General features: G+C 38.3%; 2 protein-coding genes across 6 annotated transcripts in view; both read left to right on the top strand.

Moving 5' to 3' along the window:
- BEND7 (BEN domain containing 7) overlaps nt 1-1602 on the top strand; it is a 74862-nt gene extending 73260 nt beyond the window's left edge. The window contains exon 8 of the transcript XR_006414005.1: nt 1474-1602. The gene's annotated coding sequence lies outside the window, so the exon portion shown is untranslated. The remainder of the gene's footprint in view (nt 1-1473) is intronic.
- Nucleotides 1603-9224: 7622 nt separating this feature from the next.
- SEPHS1 (selenophosphate synthetase 1) overlaps nt 9225-27374 on the top strand; it is a 44218-nt gene continuing 26068 nt past the window's right edge. For 3 of the 5 annotated variants that reach the window (XR_006414003.1, XR_006414004.1, XM_044423297.1), the window contains exons 1-5: nt 9225-9385; nt 13190-13458; nt 21153-21256; nt 23279-23386; nt 25035-25189. Coding sequence is in view for 3 of the 5 variants with exons in the window: in XM_044423297.1 (XP_044279232.1) it covers nt 13266-13458; nt 21153-21256; nt 23279-23386; nt 25035-25189 (560 nt within the window). In the remaining 2 variants the exon portion in view is untranslated. Of the gene's footprint in view, nt 9386-9424; nt 9477-9772; nt 10300-13189; nt 13459-21152; nt 21257-23278; nt 23387-25034; nt 25190-27374 lie in introns of those variants that run through there. The other 2 variants (XM_044423298.1, XM_044423299.1) reach the window with 2 other exon arrangements.

The raw sequence follows: 27374 nt of genomic DNA, 5'->3' as shown, positions 1-27374 counted from the left end.
ATTTTCCTTCTCATTTCCTGTCATACTACAAAATTGCCACAAAAATAAATGTATACTCACAATAAAGAACCTCAAAAGGTTAATCAAATGATCACTGTACAATACTAGGCACATCTACTCAGAAGTAAATCCTACTAACTTAAGTGTAAATTATTCCAAGATGATGGTTGTAGTGAGTCCACTGACCACAATAGTTTAAAGTTTGCAGACCTAGTAATTCTTATTTATGGTTTCTGTAAAAAAACAACAACAACAACAACAACAACCAGCTGTAGTATATGGATGCATTTGACTAAGTAAAACTATATCTGAGAATAGTAACAAGGACCATTACAGAAGTCAACCAGTGATATTGTGAGAAATCTAACATGCTCAAGCTATTTTGGATAAAATGTGTAAAATAGTGTGGAGGGAGAGGTTCCTAAAGAATTTTTGGTGCACTGAATCCATTTTGGTGTGTTTACCAAGCTGTATGTGCAACACTGAACTTTAAAAATCTGAAAAACAAAGTAGGCACTGAACAAATAATATAATAAAAGCCATATTTGCTATTCTTTTTATGGTTATGCATGGAATCTTTTTCATATTATTGTACTAAAATTGTCTGGTACAATGAATTCTTACAAGAAGTTGGCATCAGCAAATGTACCCAAAGAGAATCAACATTTAAAAAATTGGTCAGAAACAGCGATGCTATGTAAGTTGCTGAATTCTTTTTAAAGTACAAAGAATTTTTATAATATTGGACAAAAACTATCCTTAGCAATATATGAAACCAAACATAACCAACTCCATTCACATGTCCCTGTGGTAATTGACTGAGTTAAGCAATGAATTAAAGGAGCAGAGCATGCAATTGCCCATGTTTTGTTGAGATTCCATGTTTGTATGATACAAAATAAGCCAAGAATGTAGAGCTCCTGGGTTGTTAATATCAAACAAAAACAAGGAGCATGCAGTGCACACACACCATTTATTTCCACTATAAAATATGAACTGGGCTAGCATGCTTACTGTGAAGCATCTTATTAAGTAAATACATGTTTTCCAGAAAAATCATGAAGCACAGCTCTTTCATTGTCCACTTTCTGGAGGTTGTTGTGAATAGTAGGTGAGACTCACTACACTTATAGACTGCAGATCTGAACACAGGAAGAGCCATCATGGATCAGGCCAAGAGTCCTTCCAGTCAGGCATTCTGTTCACATAGTAAGCAACCCACAAGCAGGACATGAACAAAGCAACACCTCTTCATTCATGGTTCACTTGTAGTTCAATTGCATATTCCCAGTTCCAGACATGACCAGGAGGTAGTCATCTTTTGAACTTAGGAGGTGGCAGCTTTGGGTATTTCAAATGTGCTTGATGCTATATAGCAGAAATGAAAAGGCAAGACCTCGTCTGCGAGCAGAAAGGATTTTACAAATATGACCAAACATGCCTTGTTTATTGTTTGTATTTGGCATATTGTAGGTCAGCTTCCTCCAACCTGCTGTCCTCTGGCTGCTGCTGAACTACAGCTCCCATCTTCCCTGGTCATTGATCATACTGGCTGTGACTGATGAGAACAGCACTACAAAACCTCTGAAGAGTCCCAGGATGGGGAAGACTGACCTAAGTATTTCAGGATACATTACTGGAAACAACTATTTTCTTGGTATACTTGGCCTGATGCAAGTTGGAATCAATGCCAGTGCCTTTGAATGGCAAGAACAGTTTCAATACAGATACTGTGCAGATGATAGTTGCTCTACTATGTTGTTAACTGGGATATAGTTAAAAGTTCTCCTTTAGATCACTTTAGTTTTTGCATTTGTATTTGAATCCACCTGCAACTGTAACAATCTTATTGTTCGGTACATTGTTTGAACTACAGTAGTCTCTCAGTTCACCAGCACCCATGGGGCAATTGGTAGATGTCAGATAAATAGTTTCTTGTTGCTTGACAGTTACTATTAAAAATAGGCCTAACTAATACTATACCCTATACTATACCATACTACAAACTCTGTATTGACTTGATATTAATATTGAAATACAGTAATTAAAAGCAAATAAAGACAAACAGACAAACTTCTAAGACTGAGCCTTAATGTCATAGATTGTCAACAAACTGACATTAAATTCCTCCATGAGCACTGTACCACTCTCACCTTTCTGAAGCCTCTTGCATATTTCCATCTTCTGCTTGAAGGTAAGCATTATGTGTTTATGGTTACTTGGGACTTGTTACAACATACTTAGGGCTGGACGAGAACACAAAATTTGAATAACAATAGATCCCAACATGGGAGAACACAAAATCTGAATAACAACAGATCCCAACGTGGGAGATAAACATGTGGTACACAAGGCTGGATTTACTGATGGCATGGTGTGCCAAGTTTATATGTACATTTTCACTGGATATTGAATTCATTTTATTTCAAATATTATTTCTTTGATTTTTTGCCGGTTGCTTGAAAGTGCCAATTGCTTGAGAGTCTTCTGTAATAAGGTGGAAGAGGAATTTTGCCAAGTCAACTTTGCTTTTTGGATGTGTCATAAACCAAGGCAAAGAAACATCCTTACTCTGTATCAACTTCCTGTGTCTCCCATGGTCCTTTTTGCTGCTCCACTTCTGATTCTAAACCTGTGGTATCTGTCAAACACAATAGCATTTCAGTGGATCAATATCCCACCGTTTAGAAAAGATTTGATGAACATAGTGAGAAGGTTCCCAAAATTTGTTTCTGTTTGCAGCTTACATATAGAAATGTTTGCTCCTTAGTTGATGCTGCCTTATACAGAATTCTAGCTTAAAGCAGAGGGGAAGAGATGCATTTAATATCCCAGTAGGAATAGTCTTGAACAAATTCTCCCATTCAATTCTACTAGAGTTTGCTGGTACTGGCAGGAGTTCCTATGCCATTATAACAGGAAAGTTGACATTGTTTAACTTCTTTACAGGTCATGATGAGACATTGAATGCATTTTTCTTTCTGCTTTGACACATCTAACTTTACCCGTGCTTTAATCTTTATGTCCAACTTCAGACAGTAAGCAAAATAGCAAAAGACTGTTCAGAGAGGATAAACTCCAAAATCTCTCCATGAATGTATTATCTATTCTTAACCTTTCTGCTGAATCCACAAAAGATCATTTCCAATCTGCTTTGTAAACAGGGCCTTTATTCTGAGCATACCCTTTCTCCTCCCAGATATTTAACGTACAATTCAGTGTATGCTTAAAGTGAAAAAAACTTAGTTGGCTGGGACATGCCAAGAGCTGTAGGACTTTTATTTTGCCTAACCATGCATAAGATTGTGCCCTTAAAAAGCTGTGCTAATAAAATATGCAGTACTGAGCAGTCTGTGAAAATCTCAAAGGGCAGCAAACTGGTTTTAATTTCTTTTGGTTAAAAGAGAATTGAAGATTTAAGGCATCATTGTAATATCTACTTTATGTATGAGTAATATAGAAGCAGAAACATAAAGAGACATTATAGGGCAGATCCTGTTTTTCACTAATACACCTGGAGTAGTTCAGCTTGAAGGAAGTCTGTCACCTTTTTAAAACTCTACATAGAGAGGCTCCTTGGACTATCAAGAAACCATCTCCTAAGTATTGGCTCTCATTGATGACATGTCAATAGCCACTTTTTACTGCTAAACAGCAATCTGCCTAACAAAGGAATAGATGGCCAACAGCCATAGTAAGTCATTAACTGATAAATAGTAGGGATTAGCTTCATGAATCTCAAACAAGACTAAATAAGTATTTGTAGTCATATATCACATTCCATAAACATAAAATCATGCAGTAATACATTAAGTCCTGCTTTTCATGATGGATGTGGATGTGCATAAGTGCATATGTTTTCCCCTAATTTTGAAAAGTTACCCGTTCTAGGCACTTCTTGGCCTTGGCAAACACCAAAAATGGATTCAGCAGTCACAAATTTTTTCGAGAGAGAAAAAAATGCTTTTAATTAAAAAAAAAGTCAAAACTTTCATATAGATGCACATATTCTACTTGTCTGATCAGGTTCATTTGAGGATTGTTTTGGTTTTTTGTCTGTTGAAAGAAAATGAGAAAGCAAGACTGCTTGGTAAAATACCATCTGCAGCAGGTGGTTTCAACTCAAAGAAACACTATTTATATACACAAGCAATTTGCAGGGAGCTGCCTGCGATTACATAAATGCACAACGCAGAGCAAAGCAGATGTTTTAATGGCTGCCAGTCATTGCAATATGATACCTGCTTTAGTTCTCTCCCTTCCAAGCTACTGGAGATGGTAATTCAGGAAGCTGATGCTGGACTTGCATCCTCAAGAGACTCAAGTCACATATCAGATATCAACAGACCTGGTGGGTATAACTAAGAACATCACTTTTAGGCAAAGGCCAGAACAGAAACTCTGGCAGAAAAGTAACCTGTTGATCAACTTCAGTAAGAGAAAATATACTGGTACAGACTCCGTGAAAGTAATGTTAGGCAATAAATTCTTAAATGAGCAAATGATTTAAAAGTTGTTAGATCCACCTTCTCACACTCATGCATAATAACCAAACAATACTAGCTGAGCCTTTCAGCTTGCAGCCAAGTGTTTGTACACACTTCCTAAATGAGTTCCAAGGTAAAATACCAAAGGGTGGGAGAGAAGCTCTTAATTAAATAAATGACCAGTTTTAACAGTAACAGGCAAGTTGGAACAGTGAAATCATTGCTGTTTCTCTTTCCTTATTCCTCACTCAATAAGAGTTTAGAGTGCAATTCCATGCATGTTTAAGGAGAGAAAAAACCTCCTTCAGCTCCCAGCATGCCCCAGCCAGTCATGCTGGCTGGGGCATGCTGGGAATCATATGATTTTTTTCATGTTTACACATGCATTGATCCTCAGTCTACTCAGAGGTATTGGGATGAACAACTGTGACTGATAATTTGGTATATAATTAGCTGAGAAGACAGAACATGTACACCAGGTGAACACAGATATAGTCTGCATGTATTTCCATGACTGGAAATTTTTACAGCAGTAATTTTGTAGATACTTAAGATCTATTCGCAGGATATATCAAAGGTCTGGTTCAACATTAGGTTCCTTGTTTAGGTGAGTATCTAGTAATTGACAGAGTGCTTGTGAGTAGGAAAAATGTGTATCAAGTTGTTGTTAACACTGTCTATACCTTTCTTCAATACAGGTATCATTAGGGTTGCATACACAATAAATTGAAATAGATATTATAATAAGATTGTAAACAGCCTATAAAAACAGGTAGCAATAAAATCAGCACAGTTTAACAGTTAAAAGACTGTGAAAATAAAAAGGGTTTTGCTTGCTGCTAAGATCACAAATTACCAGGCAAACATCCCTGAAAAGTTGTTCGATTGTGTTATTATTATTAGTTTATTATATTTGAACTGTTATGGTTACTGTGAATGTGCTACTGATATCAAAATTTTGTCCTATACTTTGTTTTAAATGACTTTATTCATTGTATCCTCTAAGAGTTTTCTCTACAAAAAGTATATAAAAACTTTAAATGCTATTCTCCCTGTTTTTCCATACTAGCATTTTATTCCAGTAAGAAAAACAGTGGAATACAGTATGCAGTGGGAAAATGTTAGAGGGATACAAATTGAAGATGCCATTTGAACCTCATGTAAAATTCTGCAATGAGACAGTGTGATTATTCAATAAAAGTTGTTGTCTGAAAGCATAAATGGGATATCATCACTGAACAGAACTTCTTTCCAGTTGCCACCTATTTCACTTCTGATAGCGGAGGAAGCTGGAAGAGGACTTCCAATTATCCTCTCAATTAGAGGCTGGCTAATGTGCAGGCAAGTGTTCCTTCTGGCATTTTAGTCCCAAGGGCTTTAAAGGTAAGCACCAGCATTGTGAACTGTATCCAAAACCACACTGGCTAAGAATGAATGAGATACAGATCCTGGGAAGAGGGTTACAGCTATATTTTAAGCTGACTGAAATTTCTGAACTATTTCTATGCCTATGGCAATTCATCACAGTAGCCTATGCTGAAGATTACCAGAGCATGGATAACCATGGCCAGGTTGCCTCTACTTAGGAGTTCCAGCAAATAGCACCCCAGCCTTGACTGGTCAAAGGCACTCTGAATCACTAATACCACTTGGGTCTCCAGTAACAATACTGAGTACATGTGGAGTTCCACATGAACTCAACTTATGAGGAGAGACAGAGGGAGCTGGGTCTTTTCAGCCCTGACAAGAAACTCAGAGGGGACCTGTTAGCAACATACAGGTACATGAGGGGGTGCCATGCATAGGTGAGTTACGACCTTTTTTTCCCCTGCAGTGGAGGGGCAATATGTGTTCCAATGGAGCAAAACTCAGGGAACCAAGATTTAGGTAGATGCCAGGAAGTACTTCCTGATGGTCAGAACCCCTAGGGTATGGGATGGGCTTCCACAGGAGGTAGTTAAAGCCCCATTAGTGAGGGTGTTCAAGGACAGGGTTGACATGCACATGGTTGCTGGCAATGCTGGCTGGAGCCAGTGGTCAGACTAGATGGTCCAGGAGGCCCCTTCTGACTCACTCTGTTTCTATGTTACTCCCCCATACCTTTTGCCAACACTTTCATGATCATTCTAGTGTGTTATATCCATTGACTGGTTCTCTTAGAGGTAGAGTAGCTAAAATCAAGTAGTTTTATTTCACAAATGAAACCAAACTGAATGAATCTTCAAACAGAGCAAAGTATTGGTTGATTGACTCTATTAAATTATCACTCAATAAATCCAGCACAAGAGAAACATAAAGTAGTCTAAGTAATAGCAGCAGCCCAATCCCTTCCTGCATAAGAAGGCGAACAGCCAGGATTTTACTGGCCTGACCAGAATGATTTTTTTCTGTCCAATAGCCAGCTGTGAAAGACACTGGAAAAATGTGAGTTTTGTGTCATTATCTTACTTTCTATAATATGCTGCTGTTGGGTTTCATTTAACAAAGTCGATAGACTGAGGAAGAAAGATGCTTCTATAGGTAATCAGAAGCAGTGAATTTACAGGAGCTAAGTGGGACTATCAAGGGCAAGTCATTTTGGACATTAATTAGTTCTTCATCAGTCAGAGAGGACTTGACATATAGCAACAATTGCTTGATTTCTTTAAAAAGCTACTCCCTGTTGGCAACAACACTACACATGTTTTGAGTTAGTGAGAGTATAGGTTCTTAAAAATAAAATCTTATACAGGTCTACTCTTCTACAGGGCTTACTTCCAGGTATGTATGTCACATACACATTAAAGAAACAAAACTACTGGCATTACTAGCTTCCCATGCCATCTGTACAGCCTTTTACTTTCCTTTCCAGGTAGGTTGGGTAAGGATTTGTGGCAGAGACTCTTACACATGCTCAGGAGTAAAAGAGCCTTTTACATATATTTATACATTTTCCTATCTACCTCAAAAGATGTTCTAAACATCCTCAAAGGCATATTGAATATATTATTTAAATATGTCATTCAGTAAAAATAAGTTTGAATGTTAAAATAATTGCATAAGAAATGTTTTTTGAGAGATCAGAACATAAAGAAACACAGTCAAGACTGCAATGTCAAGTTCCATGCAAACAGGATTTTTTCATGATCAACCATTGTAGGAAATGCTTGAAAAGTAACAGTTCCTTGACATTTTCTGTTTTCAAGGGGGTCAAATGGGTCAATTAAAAAAAAAGAAGCTTTTCAAACATTTAAACATTGAATAGATGCATTTGTATCTGTTATCAATACAATAATAATGAAAACTACTTCTAACACTTTTACAGCTAATCTTGTAAATTTCTTTTCTCAACAATTAACTAGCCTAGTCTAATCATTAGATATTTAAAAGGAAAGAAGCAATATAAATACATTCTAAAATAAATAAAATATAAGCATTACTGTTTTCTCATGTTAGTAGTCATAATCATCTAGCAGTTACATGTGGCACAACACTTTGAATTCAAGACATAGGCTGATATGCTACCCACATGCTGGCAATAGCTGTTGTGTGCAGAAATAAAAATAAGGAAATGGGTGTGCACATCTCACAGTAACCTGAGGCACCCCAATGCTTGACAGTAGCTTGAAGTTATGACTATAGGCAATTCTATGCCTGTCTTTTTCACATAGGACATTCCTTAGTGGTGCAGGTGTATGATGTGGAGTACCCCCTAACTTGAGGGGAATAATCCTCAATTCCTCACTCATTTATATTAGCTGTTACTGGTATAACAATTATTTAATTGTATTATTGTGTTTATAATCTTCCTCCCCCCCTTTTTTTCCAAGGAACCCAAGGCAGATTATGTAATCCATTTTATCCTCACAACAATCCTGTGAGGTAGGTTAGCCTGAGTTAATGATTAGCCTGAAGTCACCCAGTAAGTCTCACAGCCGGGGGGGGGGGGGGGCAGAACCATTCGCATCTAAACAACAACATGGTGCATTTTAACGTCCCACAAAAAGGTGGCCTGTAGTTGTTAAAAGCCCCTTCTCTCCGAGAGCCGCGTCAAATAGGTTAGCAACACATGGAACGACAAATAACTTTGGCCTACAACTCCCATAATCCTTTACTATTTGCTTCACCAGCTAGGGCTGATGGGAGATGTAGCGAAAAATAAAATAAAATAAACTGGGGCCGCACCTACATTTCCTTTACATGGCAGTCTGTGGTAGAGGTTAGCCAAACTGTACCCTTTGTTTTTAACAGCTGCTTCTTATCAGACTGGACGTGCATTCTGCACTTACACAGAGGTACGATCGCCCTATTCCTCTGGGAATTAAAACGTGCTTCGCCGTAATCAGCCGGAGGAGCCAGAAAGGAGCTGGCCGTGCTCCCTTGACCAGAACCGCATCGGACGCAAGCCCCCACACAGCCCACAGGAGGCGTGTCCTGCACAGCGCCTCGCCGCTTCGCGGAGGCAGGGCCGGCTTTCCCCGGCCTGAAGACCCGGCGGCACGTGCCACCTCACTCCGTGCATGGCCGCCTCCGCGGCTGGCTCCACAGTGCGCACGCGGCAGGCGGCGCCCTCCCCTTAAAGGCAGGTATCGGCTGCAGCCGTTACAGTCCCGCCCGGCCTCCCCCACCCCAAGTCCCCTAGCGGGCGGGGCAGGAGCAGCAGCGTCCGTTGAAGGTGGAAGAGAGGGAAAGGGGTGGGTTAACCCCCTCGTTCCCGCGGCGGCGTTCGCGGGTTTTTTTCTTTTTCTTTTCTTTTCTTTTTTTTTTTTTTTTTTTGCTGTTGAGGCGGTGCTGGGGGAGAGAGAGCCGGGCCGGCCAGACGCCCGGTGCATTGTGGGACTGCCTGACTGCCTGACTTGGGCTTAGCAAAGAGGAGGAGGGGAGTCCCGTTCGCGGGCGGGCGAGGAGCAAGGAAAACGGTAAGGAAGAGACGCGGGAGGGGAGGCGGCGGCGAGAGAGAGGTTTAAAGGGGAACGCGCACCCTCCTCCTCCTCTTTTCCCTTCAGCCGGGTCAGTATTTGAGTGTAGTGGCTTAGGGAAAAGTCCTCGTCCGTCTGTTTAAGGGGCGCACCGGGGAGCGGGGGAAGCTGAGAAGGATGTCATTGGGCCTCTGTAGTCCAAAGGAGCCGCTTTAAAGAGAAAAAGAAAATAAAAGAAACTGCCCGCGCCTGGCGGGGAAGGGGTTAATTTTTTCACCCGCCGACATTTTTTTTTTGCTATCGCTTGGAGGGAGGGGGCCGAGCGCGCGTGCCCGCCGCATGGAAACCTGAGCGCGAGCCGGGTCTCCTCCCGTCTGAGAAGCCGCCGAAAAGCTGCTCTGTCTGGCGCGCGCCGTTGCCCAAAATATCCCATTTGCCTTCTGTTGCTGTTCTGCGCTTTTCCGTTTGTCTTCGCCTTTAAATATGCTTCTGCTTCTTCGCATCCAGGAAAGGGTTAATCATTCTCTTCCTGATACGTTTAAACACACACACACCTGTCCTTCCCTTTTACTTGACTGATACATGTTGGTGGCGGGCGTGACGGTGGCTTTCCAAGACGATTCGTGTTTGGGCGAGAAGACGTTCACAAAGGATAGGTTTGGTTATGGAGAGAAGGCGGGAACCTTGGTTGCTGCAAAGGTTCCTGTATCCCGAAACTGATAACCCGTCTAGTCCCAGTGGCTGCCGAAGGGGAGCAGTCGTGAAGGCCCTGCTTGTCGTTAAAGGCAAATAGCTTGGAAATTTAAGGTGTCCCAGAGCCATGGCTTCCTGTAGTTCCACCCCTCTCCATCCTTCAGGGCAAAGTTGCCACCTCTGTTTCTCATATTGGCTTTAATTGTGTCCCTCATCACATGGTGAGCCTACTTGAGAGAGAGGCATCTCGGCCTACCTAAATTATTCTTGTCCATGGGTAATATTTCTTATGCCAGACCTCTAGTACAGCAGAGGTTAAATTCTCTAATTTGAGCTGATTTTGGAACGATAGAAAGCTGAACAACAGTGATCTCTTCCGGGAGTAAGACTAAGTGTTCATTTTGCAAATAGCATTTAATGCAAAACTGAAATTCTCACCCACTGTTCTCAGAGTTATGAAATAGAATAGCAGAAAATGGTTTCCAAAGTGGGAGATGAAGTATGGTATTGTAAGTTGTGAAGTTTTCGGTCTATGGGAGTCCAAGCTTCATTTTGGTGCTTTTAAAATTAGGAAATAAAGAAGGCACATGTTTGGAATTTTCTAAACTATATCCAAAGTTTACTCAAGATTCTGACCATATTATCTTCGAAAATAAGAAAGTGTGATAAGTACTTATAACTGTAGGGAACACAGAGATTGGCTTATTGCTTAAGCAGGGACTTTAGATAATTTATGAATAAGCATACCTATTTTTGGGAACAGAAGGAAAATACTTTTCAAAATAGTTCCTGATTACAAAAGTAGGAAAAAAACTTTGACTATACAGTAAATATTATGAATATGTTACCGTCAAAATTAAGCATTTCCCCAGTGCTTTCCAGTACAACTCTGCATTTACTCCACTGTGTCCAGTGATGCTTACCAGGAAAGTGTACGCTAGATTACAATCCAGCTGCTGTCCAAAAATGTGATTAACTTTGAAATGTGCTTTATATTCATTGCAGTAACAAAATACAAACTTTTAGTGTAGGTCAGTGTTGGTCACTCTGGGTAGACAAGTAAAGATCTGAGCAATAAGTAACATAAGGCTTCAGATCCTTCCCACTTAATCTCCTTCAGAAAACCTCACATAAAATTCAGTAATACTGTTAAGTTTTCTTTACAGTTACAAATTAGTAACATTCTAGCAAGCAAACTACAGGTTGAATTATTCTGTTAGGCCATATTTTTCTACTATTAAAGAAATTGTAGTGTAGATATGAAGTTAAAGAGTGCCCAGACACATTTTTGCCAAATAGTTTACAGGCATCCTTCTTTGTTTGCAAAGTATTTAGGGTACAATCCTATACTCCCTTAGCTTGAAATAATCTCTATTAACCACAGTGGGATGTTTCTCTAATGAGATGTGTATAGGATTGCACTCTTAAGGCAAGTAATGCATATCTGTATATATACTAGGAAGAAATTCTTTTAGTTTGATTTTTAGTAAATTAACATAAGTTTTTAAGAATTGGTTCTCACATTGTCAGTCACTTCCACAAATAACTGCTTATGTGAACAATTGTAACCTGGAAGCAATTGACTTACCCCTTCTGTAAACTGGAAAAATTCTGGAAGGGAACAGAAAACTTTTGTGAGCACATAATTCACTATCTATTTGAGGATTGCAGAAATTAGTAGTTGGTTTATTATTGGGACCAATCCAGAGTGTCTCGTATTTCATATTATAAATAGAAAATTACTAAAGTATGCTAGAGGAAATCTTTGTGCAGGGAGAACTTTCTGTATTTGGCTATTCAGCCAAGTAGTTTTCTAGATGGAAATGGCATCTCTGCCCACCCCATAAATAAATATATAGGAATTTTCCTGGGTTTCTCTATTTGGGGAGGCATAGCTTTTTACAAGCTCCAGTTTGTATGCTGACTGTGGCCCTGTTTGGAGCTTTCAGACCTGGACACAGCTATCCATGCTCTGGTTACCTTCAAAATAGACTTCTGTTTTACACTTCACATGTGACTGCCTCTGAAGACTGTCTGGGCATTTAAGCTAGTACAAAATGTGGCTACCCAGTGTTAGTGAAGTCCAGAAAACCTGGACATATCTCCACTCTTGGGCCAATTGTGTTGGCTAGCAATATGTTCTGACCCATTCTGGGTTTGGTTGGTTGGTTATTTATTACATTTTTATACTACCCAATAGCCTGAAGGCTTTCTTTTAACCTAATCTCAAGCCATAAAGGGCTTTAAAAATATTCTGAAGGATAGCCTTCAGTCAAACAGCCTTTCATGTATTCTAGGTTCTGCATCAAATATTTGAATGCCAAGTACTGAGAACATTAAGGCACATGATACAGAAAGGACTTTCTCAGTAGTGCCCCCTATACCTTGCTTCTTCAAGACCTGCCTAAATGTCAGCATTAAACAGCTACCTCTTACAGGCTACCTTTGATTCAATATGCTGGTGAAGTAGCTTTGTAAGATAACTCTTCTGGACATTTCTTCTTCTGTGATAACTCATAATGTGTATGCCTGTAACCTTCTGTATGTTTCTTTGGAAGGCTGTTGCTTTGGAATACCAAAGCAAGCATTCAGTGATTTTTGTCAACTGGTAATGAGACCATACATGTATTACTATCATGAAGAGAATTTAATGCAATTTTCAATCCAAATTGATTTTTATTGCCACTCCTAATCCATGTTTAGGTTGGTCTTCATTGGCATGCCATATACAACTTGCCACTGGATAGTATACTGCCAGAAGCGGCCATAGTTTTATCTCATTGCCAACTGTAACTATAGAAGTTTTAAGAAAACATTTTGAAAACAAAAATTTTGTATTAGAAAGGGTGTGGGTGTGTAGGTAATGCACAAAGATGTTGTTTTCTTTAAAAACTGTCTGAATTGAAGAAGCTGAGGTCTTGGTGAAGACCACTTTCATCATTTCTTCATCTTTTGTAATATATGGCTGCATGTAAGGTTTTTCTATAGAAAGGAAAAACAATGCTATATTGCAGAATAGCATATTATAAAAATTTTTATATAGTATGTGCCTTGAAGTTTCTTTACAAATAATTCAAAGCTATCTTAAAATTTTCTTTTTTTAAAAACTAGGCTAATTACGAGGAAAACAAATCAAAACATTTCCTAAAGAAGAGGAAACGCTGCTGGTCCGTACCGTGTGAAAATCATGTCTGTTCGGGAGTCCTTTAACCCAGAAAGTTATGAACTTGAGAAGAGTTTTCGACTAACCCGATTTACTGAACTTAAAGGCACTGGTTGTAAAGTGCCTCAGGACGTTTTGCAGAAATTGCTTGAATCTCTACAGGAAAATCACTTCCAAGAAGATGAACAGTTCTTGGGAGCCGTTATGCCAAGATTGGGTAGGTAGTAGATTTTTAAAGGAGGAATTGCCTATTAGAGAATAAGGTCTTTGGCCCAATCAACAAAGGACAAAACATGCTTAAGCCTATTGAATTCATAATGTGTATTTCAGAAAACAGTGCTGTGCAGAAAGGTCCCAAAGTGTTGTACTTTTCTGTGTATGAATACACACGACATTTTACCTCCACAAAACAGTTTGAATAAGGTCGCTTCCCTAGTCAAGAGAATGTTTAATTTATTTTGGCCCATCAGATATTGCTTAAATATTTGATACTTTGATTAATTAGATCTGTAACTTGGAGGAACTGTACTTATAGAAAATTCTCATGCTCTAAAATTCATTTACTCAGAAATGAATTTATGAAACATTATAAACTTGCAATTACATCATATACAAATGTATGGGAATAATAAGAAACCAAACAAGATCATTTTTAAAGGGAGACTATACGTGTTTAAGATTTTGACTCGATCTGCTTTATCTTGCTTATAATTCTGTTAAATTTGGTTTGTGTAAATTCTTACACATTTATGTATTTTAATTCTAATGTAACCCACCTTGGATATATGTGAGTGAAAGGTGGAAGAGAGTTCTTGAAAAATAAAATCATTTATTGGATTTTACCCTGGGTTATCTCAGACAGTTACAAAATGTATTATAAATTGTGCATAAGAATTAAAAAAGACACATCGGATGTGGTGTTGATCATACTGTAGGTCATTTGGTGCCTCCTCCTATGTCCCAGACTGCTAGAGGGCAGGGAGCAAGGATTCTTTTTTCCTGCCTTTTCTGTCCGATGAAATCATAATACAACTTCAAAAGACAAGCTGCAGTCTTCATAAGGTATTTTTTTACTTTATTGAATATTCAGCACTATTTGATTAGTCAGTTGATTCAGAAATTCCGATCTGATTTGGGAAACCATTGGAAATCATGGAAGTTGCTGGAGGCTCACAGTGGAAAAGCTTGCATGACATGACAACTCACCCTGCATATATAAACTATGCAAGGTAGGTTGTCAATGAAACAGGCTATGGTCCATCCAACAGTTGACTTGGGCCCACTGTGAGTTGATTCCATCTCCTTATTCCTCTCAGTCCTCCACCCGGGAAACTTCTTGGCTAAGGCAGTTTTATCCTTGCTATAATCATGAACCCTTTTCCTTGCTTTGGGTTTTTTCCCCTCACCCCCTTTTTTTTTTTTTTTTTGGTGAGGAGAGGATACTTTCCACAGTATCTGAGTTGATAGCCAGTGACAGCCAATCCAAGTAACAAGCTGGAGGATTTGTCCTAGCAGGTATAAGCTGTCAAAGTGCATGGACATTGACCCAGAGAGACTGCAAGAGTTCATTTTTCATTTTGCTTTCCCCTGAAAAATGTCTAAAAGGAGTTTTTTTTGCACTGGGTGAGTGGCTCACTCTTGTCTTGGAATTTAAATGGGGTTGGTTGTCTAGGTTTGGATGATATAACAAGCCATTGTGGACTGAAATCCCCTAGAACAAACCATGGATTAGTAGGATGGCTTCTTTCCCATTAACAAGCTATTATTGAGGAAGTGGTCCAGATCACAAGACTGGACAACTTATTGTGGCTTCTCACAAATGGGTTGGCATATTGTGTGAATCTAGTCAGTTTCATTTACTTTTGGCTGGTACGACAAATTCCAGGATTCATTCCCAATATGGAGAGGGAGAATAGTACTTACTCCAAAGTTGTGCTGCACTTCAGAGCTGCTCATAGCAACTGTGGAAAGTACTGCTTTTGCCACATCAAGATAGGAGATGGGCTTGTTTTGGCATTATCTTCTGGTTTCTAAATTAGTAATAAAATCTTAAGATAGATTACAAAACAAACAAAAATAACATTCACCCTAACATGCTCAAAGGGGTACAACTTGTATTTTCTGGACATTAGATTCCCATGTATTTAATTTTTTAGGACTCTTGCCATACACCCATCATGTGATCTAGTTTCAAACTGGGAACACCGGCATTTTCAGCATTTGAGATTGTAAACATTCATTGGAAGCTCATATATAAAAAGCTGATCATTTGTGTACATACACTGAGTTATAGTTGCAATTCACTGCAGCAGCAGTGGCCAGTTGGTGCCTTGTGGAACACATTTTTCCCCCCAAAATTTACTTATTTGACTCTTCTTAGCATGTTGCATCTTTTTCTTCCTTTCTCATGACAAGATGCTTAGAAAGGTGGAAAAGTGTGAGCCAGTGCTTTTGTGCAAGCATGGAGCTTTGACAACTGTTAAAGTTCAGGCTTAGGCTTTTTCCCAGCCTCTATTCTATATAAGAGTGGTGCTGGTTAGCTGAGAAAGAAATCGTATGCTGCTATGTGTTAAACCAGTACCATTCTCTTTCATTTTGCTGCTGCACGTTGTAGTTTGCTGCTACTACAAACATTGCCACCATGTACAATTTCAGATGACCAACAGGCATCTATAGTATTTGAGGTGATTAGAGCATTCATTACATTGCTTGTCTGGGTCAGGAGTACAGGCACCCCTTCTGACTGAAGGGTAACCTCATGTTAATTGTGAGAAGGCTTCTGCAATATCATAGTAGCCGCTAAACTATTTTTGTGTTGTTAAATTGAGATTCCTACTAAAGAATTGAAAAATAGTCAATGTAAGACCACTTTAAAAAAAGGATTCAGTCTCAGGTCTGTTAAACATCTTTTTTTGGTAAACGGATGAAATATTAGAGATAGAATAATCATGCATATGATAGAGTGAGTTCTTGCTGAAGAAGAATGATCATGGCTTCTACAAAGGAAATGTTTGCTTCATTAACATTTTATAGTTCTTCAAGAGTATTACCAAATATATAGATATGATTCTGTAAACATTATATACTCAAGCTAACATTTATGACAAAATTCTGCTTCAGAAGCTTCTGAGTAAATGTAGTACACATTGGGTAAGAGGACGGGTGCCCTTTGTCACTGGTGATTGGGTAAAAAACAGGAAGTAGTAAGATTAAATGGGTGGCTTTCATAACGTGGGAAATGAGAAGTGGGTTCCCCCAACAATATGTATTGAAAATAATACTTTTTAACTTGTTCATAAACTATCTGATGTTAGGGGATTGTACTCAGATGGCCACATATATCAAGAATGGTGCAAAGCAAAGAGTGGTAAAAGGATGGGGTGAACAACCAACAAAATGGCAAATACAGTTCAGTGTAAGGGCAGAATGATATGCAGTCAGACTAACAAACCTAACATTACATTAACTAATAGGATCTGAACTTCTGACAGCAAAAAAGAAAATAATCTTTATGTCACAATAGACAGCTAAACCAAGAAGAAGTTCCAGTTAGAAATTACATTTGTGTTAGGTATTATTTGGAAAGCAATCAAAAATAAGATGTACCATCTAAATATCCATCTAAGAATCTGAGATGTACACAGCTGTGTTTGTCCTATATCTTCTTATCTTTATATATTGAAAAATCCACAGAACTGGAAAGGTACAGGAAAAAAAGCAGTCAAAGTGATCAAGCTGCTGGAACACCTTTCACCAAATGAAAGGTGCAACTTTTAGTGGTTTAAAAATAAGCTACTGATACAGATTTATAACACTACATTTGGTGTGCAGAAAATGAATGGATTTCTGATACTAGTATTTAGAATCATCAAAGGAACTGATCAGTGGCCGACTCAAGACAGAAAATATTTCTTGATGCAGTTTATGAAACTCACTGCCAAATGATGTGATGATAACTCATTCAGATGACTAAAAGGAGATTAAATAGAAAATAGTTCTCTCACTGCATTCTGAGGAAGTATACTGCAGATTACCAGTTGCTGGGGAGCAACTGCAGAAGAGAGCAATTGCCTTCAGGGCTTTGCTTATGGACTTCCTTGAACCATCTGGTTAGCCACTGTACAACAGCGTGCTGGACTAGAGGAACCTTTGGTCTGATTGAACACAGATTTTTTCTTATTTTATCTTTGTTTTTCCTCTGTTTGGACAGGAGCTGGTGAGGTACATTCAAAACTGGCTATGTAAAAGAGCAGCATTGCTACCAAATATTATTTCATAATGCTCAGCATTCCTATCAGTGTGATAATGAGATGGAACTCAAGAGACTTTTATATTACTGCAGATACATATCCTGGCTAGAAAGGTCTTGACTTTGAGCAGCTTAACCTCGGAAGATCCAGACTTGCAGGTTGACGTTGAATGGTGCTGACTATTCCTTGGTCTGATAATGACATAAGTACAGATGTAGAGATGATTATTCCCTCCCTGCTCCACCAATTTGCAGTGGTAGGATTGGCTCAGGTATTTTGATGCCATGCTCATAATGGGGTGAGAATGCCCCTGTACAAATATAGTATGTTTCACAGATCTTATCAGCAGATATATTATTGTTTGTATATCTGTATTATATCTGTATTTTGCCTTCCATTTATCATGAAATTCAATGTGGTGCATACATACAGTTCCCACATAGTGTGGTGATTCTATATAGCACTCACCGACTTCAGCTAGGTTGATCTATTATATGCCTTCAGGTCAAAAGCCTGGCCAATGTAAGGACATCCCCAATTATGTGGTGCAGGGGCAATTTATGCTATAGTCAGCAGTAGAGAATCTGGACATAACTTACTGATTAGTCCTTTATTCTGCCCCATAGAATACATCCTCTGTTCCATTAGGATTAAAATGCAATGCTTAAAATGAAAGAAATTGGCTCAATAAGCTATCAATCACTTTTATCATTGTATATACAGTCTTGTGTTTATACATTCAGAAATTAATCTTGTTTCTTGCCCTCTTTATGTTTTGTCATCTTGTCATTACAGCCTTGGACTTCAGTTGCTCATTGCTTCTTCCTAGAATAGCCTGTGCCTCCTTCCACAAGTTATTAAATCTTACTGAACCTGAAATGTAGACATTTACGACATGTACAATTTTGTCTGAATAGAAACAATTTAAGAACATGAAAAGGGTCCTGTTGGATCAGACCAAAGTCCTGCCTATTTCAGTAGTTTGTTTCCGCAGTGGCCAAACAGATGTCTACAAGCAGGAAATGAGTATAGCAGCATACTCCTGCTCTTGTTCCTGACAGCTAGTTTTGAGAGGCATGTTGTCTCTAATGTTGGAGATAATATTGGAGCTATTGATAGTTTTCTTCTCCATGAATACATCAAATCCCCTTTTAAATCTGCCCAAATCACTACATAGATCAACTATATGCTATGCAAAGAAATATTTCCTTTTTTTGTTCTGAATAGGCTTCTATGTTTATGTTTCATTAAATGATGCTAGGGTCTGTATATTATTGAAAGAGGGAGAAAACTTTCTTCCTTTAAAAAAACAAAACAAAACATCATAAATAGTTGTATACACTTTTATCATGTCCCTATTTCCTCAAAGGGGAGTTCCTTGTTTGAGGCATTTAACTTGTTGAAATTATATCCATTCTCCCTTACCTTTGGTTCTAGATAGGAATATAATAAGCAAAAATAGACATAAAATTATAGTTTCTTCAGCCAGTCACCTGCTTGTCTGTTCAACTTGAAAGACCTTTCATTATTTCCAAAATACGTTCAAGACAGGGATGTGCTTAGTTTTCATGGAAACTGATACATGATTACTAGTGGTTATTGTTTCTTAGTGGATTTACCACTGGCCTCAGTGTTCAGTAATGCAGACAGGACATTACAGCTTAGGTGAGGTCTGGTTGACATTTTTGTTCTCTTTTGCCTTTGTTTCCACTGAGAGAGTCAGCAGCTGGTGTTATTTGATGTCAAGTTAATTTTTTCCAGGCATTTAGCAGCACCTTATGGATTGGTTTTGCTATACTTCTACTGATTCATTTGTGGTAGTTACTGTGAACTCCTGTTTAAATTAATGGGGGCGTCAGCTGCCTTGGAGGCCATAAGCTTGAAAAGGGCTAAAAGATGATAGGTATAAAAGGAGTTCATAAATGTGTACATAAACCTTTTTGTGTATTGTTCAAAGGCAAACAGTATCTGGATCATAAACAAATAAATAAACAAACCTACCTGACAGTTTTTAAGCTGAGCAGTTCTTGTGGGGATTGTCTCAGAAGGTGAAAGCACCTTAAAACTTCTTTTAAGGAAGAGCAAGATTGAATTGATTGGACCATACTGATCAGACACTGGAGGCCCTGGGACCATATCCTGTTTTCCCAAGCTATTAGCTGGCGTTTAAACATGAAATGTGCAGACAGGCTGTGGTAAAGGCTTTTCCTGACAATTTTCTTTGTGGATAAAAAAGGGGGATCTGGTACACTGCCCTCTATTACCTCAAGTGCCCTCCCATATAAAAGTAGCTATTTTTAAAGAGCCCAGTAAATACATTATGAAATAGTGATCTAATTTGATCTTGAAGTTCTTGATGATATTCGTATGTGCAAGCTCTGCAGGAGCTGTCAATTGAATTGTAGTCAAGAAAGCATCAGAACAGCTATGTAATTTGTTCCAAACAATTAAATTTTATCAAGGGATAATTTTCTGATACCTGAATGGCATTCAGGTATAATTTCACATGGAGGGTTTTGGGTTTTTTGTTTTTGAGCCTAGAAAGTAAAAAATGGTATGAATGACCAGACTCCATGCCCTATCTGTCAAGTTGATAGTACAAGGGGAAAGTCAAACTTTTCACTGTTCTGAAATTGTTAAAAAGTATTCCTGGATACTGCAGTGAATGGATGGCCTGGCAATACTTGTAAGGCTGTATATAGCAGTATGAGTAGGAGGGAGAAACTTGTAAACTGCAACTGTCTGATGTGCAGACCTGCTTAAGGTTTGAGGTTGCTGCACTGGTGTTGATTGTATAAAAACTGACCTGTCCTTCTAAACCTGTGTAATACCTTACCAAGCTGCTACTTTGTGTCCATCATTATCATTATTAGTATTATTGTTTTATGTTTATTTCCAGTGTTGGGACTCAAGGTGGCCACAACATTAAAAACTTACACAATTAAAATTTATAGAAATATACAAAAATATACAAATTTACAACTAAATCAGAAAAGTATAAAATTATCAAATTATAATTAAAATTACAACTAGTAAAGAACTAGGTCAATATAATATCATAGGCTCAAACGATTCCCAAATCCCTTCTGAAACAAGTTTTTGCCTGCCTTCAGAAATGTAACAAAGAGGGCACCAACCTAGCCTTGGGACAGCCAATGAGAAGCTATTCTTGCAGGAGGAGAATACAGTCTTTCAGATAGCCTGGACTTGACCCATACAGGGCTTTACACACCATAGTCAGTACTTTGAATTGAACAAACTGGGAGCCAGTGACACTGTTTCAATAAAGGAAGTGTATGCTCCCTGTAGCTGCCCCAGTCAGCAGTCTGGCAGGAGTTCTCTGAACCAGCCAAAGGCTGGAGTTTCTAAACACTCTTCAAGGCCAGTCCCATGTAAAGCATGTTACAGTAACTGAAACAGGATGTAACTAAGGTATGTGTCACCATGGCCAAGTCAGACAGCTCCAGTAATGGGCACAGCTGGTACACTAGTTTTAACTGGGTAAAAGCACTTCTGGTCATTGCTGAAATGTGGGCATTCACACTCAGGGTTGAGTCCAGCAACACATCCAAGCTGTAAGCCTGTATTTGGATTTCCTTTGATACAGAAGGGATATTTGTAGTGAGAAAGGTACACATTTGAATATGTGCTGTCTTTGCAGGAATTGGAATGGATACTTGTGTTATTCCTTTAAGACATGGAGGCCTATCTTTGGTCCAGACAACTGATTACATTTATCCCATTGTGGATGATCCTTATATGATGGTAAGTTGGCTAAAGACTTCTGTCACATTCTTTCTGGTGAGATGAGTGAGTAGGAGAGGTGACTACTGACTGCCTTTAGTGTGATTCACGTATGTTGATTTAAAATCAACAACTAGAATTTCTTAGTTGTGATTGGAGGTCCCAGTCCAACTGTCAGCAGCCAGTTTTTTCCCCAGTCAGAAACAGAAATCTAGACTTAGTCTTGGATAGATAAAATTCTATGGTATCCAAATCATTCTTAGCCTCTTAACTAAATACCTGAAGTCCTTAGGTAAGAAATTTTTAATATTGCTCAACTTATCATTGCAAACATAATCTGAGCAACAAGTATGAAATCTACAGTGCCCCATCAAAAGGATCAGTATGTACATATGAAACATAATGGGAGGTACATTTTGATGATCTTTGTGCTGCTGCACTTCCTCCTGCTGAAAAAATACTTTATTTATTTATTTATTTATTAAAACATTTTTATGCCGCCCCATTCACCAAAGCCTCAGGGCGGCTTACAACAATAAGTTAGGTCATCATAAGTAAAAATTAAAATATATACATTAAAATAAAATACAACTATACAATATAAAATAAGCTGCCCTGGCCAGATAAAATTCAATAATATTAACATTTAAAATGCTGCTAAATACTTCAAAGAATGAGGACCAGTATATCTCACTGATAGTGAGAACTGCTGGATGCTCACACTGAATGAAGATCTCATTATATGTGAAGTTGTGTTGTGCATGCCTTTTGCTTCTCTATTACATAGAACATTTCTTAGATTCTGTACTGTTGTGTGAGGACTTGGTTTTCAACAAATGTATGTACCTAGGAAATGATCAATAGCTAATTAGTTATTTGACTAAATAGTTTATGCGCAGTTATCCCTGGGACAACTTTCAAGAAGTTGTTTGACAGATAATGTCATAAAGCCATGTTTAAAATAATCAGCCACTTTCACTTAACTGTGAAATGTTGGCATTTGTTGAAAACCTCAGCTTTTTCAGACCTGTGTACTATATCTCCATTTCAGATCAAAAAGTTTGATCTGAACTTGGCTGTTTGTGGCAGCCAAGGCAAATCATGCACCAAAATAAGTATAAAAATAAGCAGTATCAAAATTAAGAATTGAAACAAAACAATTCTAACTGGAGGAAACTGAACCACAAAATCTCAGTTGGAATTCTGCTTAGGATGTGATGCTACATGTTTTATAGAGTTCTGGACACCATTGAAAAATACTTTTAATGCAGTTGTATTAAAAAGGCTTTTGGGAGCTATTCATTCTGAAAGAAGAGAAATCAGTTACCTTAGGCTAGGATTAGACATGGACAAGCCAAATAAAGATCTGGGCAAATAACTAGGCACATATTGATCGAGCATCTTTAAAGCATTAACTTAACAAAAGCATCAACTAGCCCTTAGTCACTGAGACCATCAGAAGGGTTGCTTCTGGTGGTTCTGCAGCAACCTATGGTCCAGCTGGCATCTACCCAGAGTAGGATTAGGTGACTTCCTTTCCATGAAACTCCCTGCCTCTGGAATGCAGAAAGGCATCGCTATTGTATTGTTTTTGGTGTCTGCTGAAGACAGCTTTATTTCAAGAAGCCTTCCTTGATTCACATAAAAAATTAATTCACATAAAACAGGTTTTTAAACATTGTTTAGATCCTTTGCTTGTACAAAGTGAAGCCAGAGGAAAGAGTGCAATACCTTGTCATGCAGTAAGTTGGTTGCTGTTTGGATCATGCCATATGTGGATCCAAAAGTCTGTAGTTAAGCCTGTAATGCAAAGTATTGCCATGTTCTCTTCAAAATGCACCTTAAGTTAATTGGAGCAATATTCCCGCCTTTTCTGTTTTTTACTAGCCATGTGCCCTGTCCACAGTGTTAACATATACATTAGTATGCTACTTGAGTAGTGGCTAACCACTTCTTTTACTGATGTTACATTGTAAAACATAATGTACATTAATAGTGCTCCATAAATAATAATTCAAAAAGTTCTTTGCTTTTTCTTTTCAGGGACGTATAGCTTGTGCCAATGTTCTTAGTGATCTTTATGCCATGGGCGTCACTGAATGTGACAACATGTTAATGCTTCTTGGGATCAGTAATAAAATGACTGACCGGGTAAGTTCTTTAAATAAAAACTGTATTTATTTCTTTACAGAAACCACTTGTGCTAATGTGTTATCTAGTGCTCCTGTAAATTGCTTGAATTGCATAGTGAATAATATAAATTGTACTTCAAGCACCTACAAGATAATCCTGTCTTTGCCATTTAATGTCTACCTTCATCCTTTAGATCCACAGACTATTATCCTTGGTGTGAAATCTTTTCAGCTTCTGGTGTGTTTGCATGTTCAAGAAGAATTATGGATCAGAATAGTTGGAGGAGAGAGAGCAAAACCATTCAAGACTGGGGGCCTACTAACATTCATTGTAGAACTGGCGATTAAGTAAATGATAGGGTTTTTTTTAATTCTGTTGGTTCCATAGAGAAATATAGTGATCCATTATAGCTAAAGCTGATCTAAAATAAGAGACTGATTTTCAGTCCTTTTCAGTTATTTTAGGCTGTGTGCATAAAAAGGCTTGAAATAATTGTGGAAGGGAAAGAGAACATTTGGTTCATGGACTGAGGCTGTCACTGCTTTAATTTCTCATAATGTATGCTGAGACAAGAGGCAGAGGGCCAGAAAGTGACTTACTATTAGCTTAGAACTTTTCCCTCTTTTGTTAATGTGTGTGAGCCTAGGTTGATGGCTTTTCTAGATCCTAGTACAGTCTTCCCCTTTGGTACAATTTTGTATGTTAGGAGCAGGTTTTGCTTCTATTGATATGATTATTGTGGCTTAGTTAGCCAAGACCATTTGAACAGTTGCTTGACAATATTTAGGAAGCTTTTACTGACCAATCCAGAACATAAGTGGCTATACCCTTTCAGGTGATTGGGAATAACTTTCTTACACAACACTTTTATGTGTTTATAATAGTAAATTATAGTACTATATTTATATAGTAAATTAGCATTTCAAGCAACCCATAGCTTCTGTTTACTTTCATAGATACGGGCTGTTTTCTTGCCCAACTTTTGTTTTGTAGTTACAAATCACTATTGGAATGCTGTAACTGTTTGAGAGGGGCATTTCTTTCATGGTATAATTTGTACAATACACAGCAGTCTTTTGTTTCTCCTGCAATAACCTGCTGTGTAAAAAGTAAGGTGTACTAAATCTGTTGCAGTGCCACTCTTCTGTATGCAGGAGTCATTCCATTTTCTGAAGGAGTCTAAATACAATGGAGGGTTGCACTTACTAAGATGAGGGAGGGTCATGGAGGGTACCTCTCACTTTGGAGAAAATGTTTGGAAGTGGCAGGAGCATTAAAGTGAAATTGCATTCCTCCTTCCATTTGTGAGAGTAGAAGCACCAGTTCCATGAGTGCAATCTCCAAATTTCTGAATCTGGTCCCAACTTTAAAGCTTTTCTGACCTTAAAGAAAGCATATATTTGGATTCATTAAATTGTTCCTAAGTGTCTTGTTCATCCCATGATGCTGTGTCTTGTATATCTATGTTATCACCACCCTGAAACACTGTAAAGGGTGGGGATACAAAATTTTTAAATAAATTAATTTTGGTTTCTGTTGGCTCATAATCTTGTTGGTCTGGGATGGCGTACATGCTGTAAATAAAGAGAATGCTGATTTGTACTTTGTTAAAAAAAGAATTGACTAGGCACAGAAATTTTCTACTTGTTATTGTTTTGATCTATAGGAAAGGGATAAAGTAATGCCTCTAATTATCCAAGGATTCAAAGATGCTGCAGAAGAGGCAGGAACATCAGTGACTGGTGGTCAAACAGTGTTAAACCCATGGATTGTTTTAGGAGGAGTAGCCACAACAGTTTGTCAGCCCAATGAATTTATTATGTGAGTTGATTTATTTAACCCTATCCAAAAGGTACTGAACAAGGTGTAGCTAGTTCTAAAACTCTGGATTTTATTTTTATTTAATGTTTGTGGTGATGTTAAATGCTTGATTGTGACTTTGAGTCCTTGGTGTTTAACAGTATCTTTCTGACTGCACAATCCTAGAGATAAGTTCCACTGGGTTCTAGGGGGGCTTACACCCTAGTGTGTTTAGGATTGCAGTTTCAGAAACCTTTCAATTGGAGCCTGCACCTTAATACAAAGAAATATACATCAAGAAAGGTAAAGTTCTGTTTTTAAGAACTAAAGTAGAAATGTTGGTGCTAAATCCTAAATATGAATACTAACTGATTGTGTCAGTTATTAATTTATAGGAAAAGGGCCTGGAATAATATGCCTAATTGATACTTTGGAAACCTTATTAATAAAAAACTTAACAGTTGCCACTATAGTCTGCATTTTGACTGTCGGTTAACTTGTACTATTTGTTAATGGGCACTAAAAAGGAAAGCATTGCCTTCCATTCATCTTTGGATTACAGCATGGCTATAATCAATTATTTCAGAAGTGAGTTATCAGACATTTGAAAATCTGCCTACTTTTTGTGTCCATAGCAAAAAGAGAAATATATTATGCTATGATCCTAAGTTTTTTATGTAGAAGTAAAACTTACTGGATAAGTTTGCATGTGTCACTAAGCCATCCTGAGATCAAGCCTCCATGGGTTGGTTGTTCTTTGAAAAATCTATAATTGAGAACTCCCTCTACTGCCTATTAACTACATGACTGTCAAATCTACAAGATGCAAAGCAAAATTTCAGAATCTGATATTCCATATGGAAGGAAACTTCTCACCTGCCCTCATCAGTACCTCTTATCTGAGTGATTTTAATCTTGCCAACCACTTTTTCCCTACTAGTTTGTGCAAATTTGACTGGTACCTTTATTTTATTTTTTGATCCTTCCAGTTCATGTATATATTCATACTTGTTTGGTCCTTCTCAAGTGCCCACATATGCAGGACTGTTTACATTCTTAAGTTGTACCACTACAGCAGCAGTCAGTACAGTATGCAGTTACACTGCTATCTTCCTGTACATGTCTGGACATGCCACTTGTCAAATTCTTCCTCTCATAGCATGTTGAAACACCATCTGCCAAATTCCTCAGCTTCAGTACTTGCCTTGACATTGAACTCAAAGGGATGGTTGAACAAGATGGGAGATTCTGCTGTAGGTCTGTAGGAGCATGTGAGCTTATATCAGCTGTGACAATTTAAAAAGCAATGAAGAGTATGAATAATATAGGAAACTGCCTCTTCCTGTGAACAGAATTGCAGGACCAAAGGGGTGGGAGAAAAAGCCCCAATCCATTTATGTGATTTAAAGGACCCCCGAATTTTAAAAGAGTTTTTAACATGATAGAAACATTGCCAAGTGTCAGTGTGGTATCACGTGAAGGGTTAGCATTAACAACAGTGAAGGATGGTGAGACTGAGGAGCAGCTGCCAGTTTGTTTGTTTTTTGCCATACTTGCCAGTTGGTTCTTACTTTTTTGAGCAATCTACACTTAAGCAAATTTGCTGAGTTCAGGCATCATACCAAGCCACCATGAGCACAAACCATCTACAAGAACCCTATTATAAGCTATGGGTACTCAGGCTGCCTTGTTTTCTGAATAAAAATGCTCACAGTGGTACTGTGCTCAGATGGCATGCTAAGCCACCATGCATTCACCCATAGTGTAACAACCCAATGTAGATTCACATAACATACAAACCAGGCATTGAAAGCAGTACACATATTAGCAGCTATATGCACATACATTAATTACTTTATGCTGCTTAAATGCATTTCACAGGCTGATTTTAAAATCTTTTTTTAAAGGTGTAATCTTTGAATATATTATGTGGAAGGGCAAATGGAAAATAATCTGCATATGTGCCAGGTTGCTGACAGGGACGGGGCGTTATGCTCACATGACTCCAGTCCTCCGTCAGCTTCACTGGCTTCCCATTGAAGCCCGGGCCCAATTCAAGGTGTTGATTATGACCTATAAAGCCCTAAACGGCTTGGGTCCTGGCTACCTGAACGAGCGCTTATGTCCGTATATGCCCGACCGCCCTTTGAGATCTGCGGGAGAGTCCCTTCTCCGGAAACCCTCCATGAAAGAAATTAGGAGAGTA

Source organism: Varanus komodoensis, unplaced genomic scaffold, assembly GCF_004798865.1.
Source record: "Varanus komodoensis strain SLA01 unplaced genomic scaffold, ASM479886v1 scaffold13_3, whole genome shotgun sequence".
In the NCBI taxonomy this organism is placed as follows: Eukaryota; Metazoa; Chordata; class Lepidosauria; order Squamata; family Varanidae; genus Varanus; species Varanus komodoensis.
The sequence above is the reverse complement of the archived record's forward strand: the minus strand, read 5'-3'. Positions and strand labels throughout refer to the sequence as shown.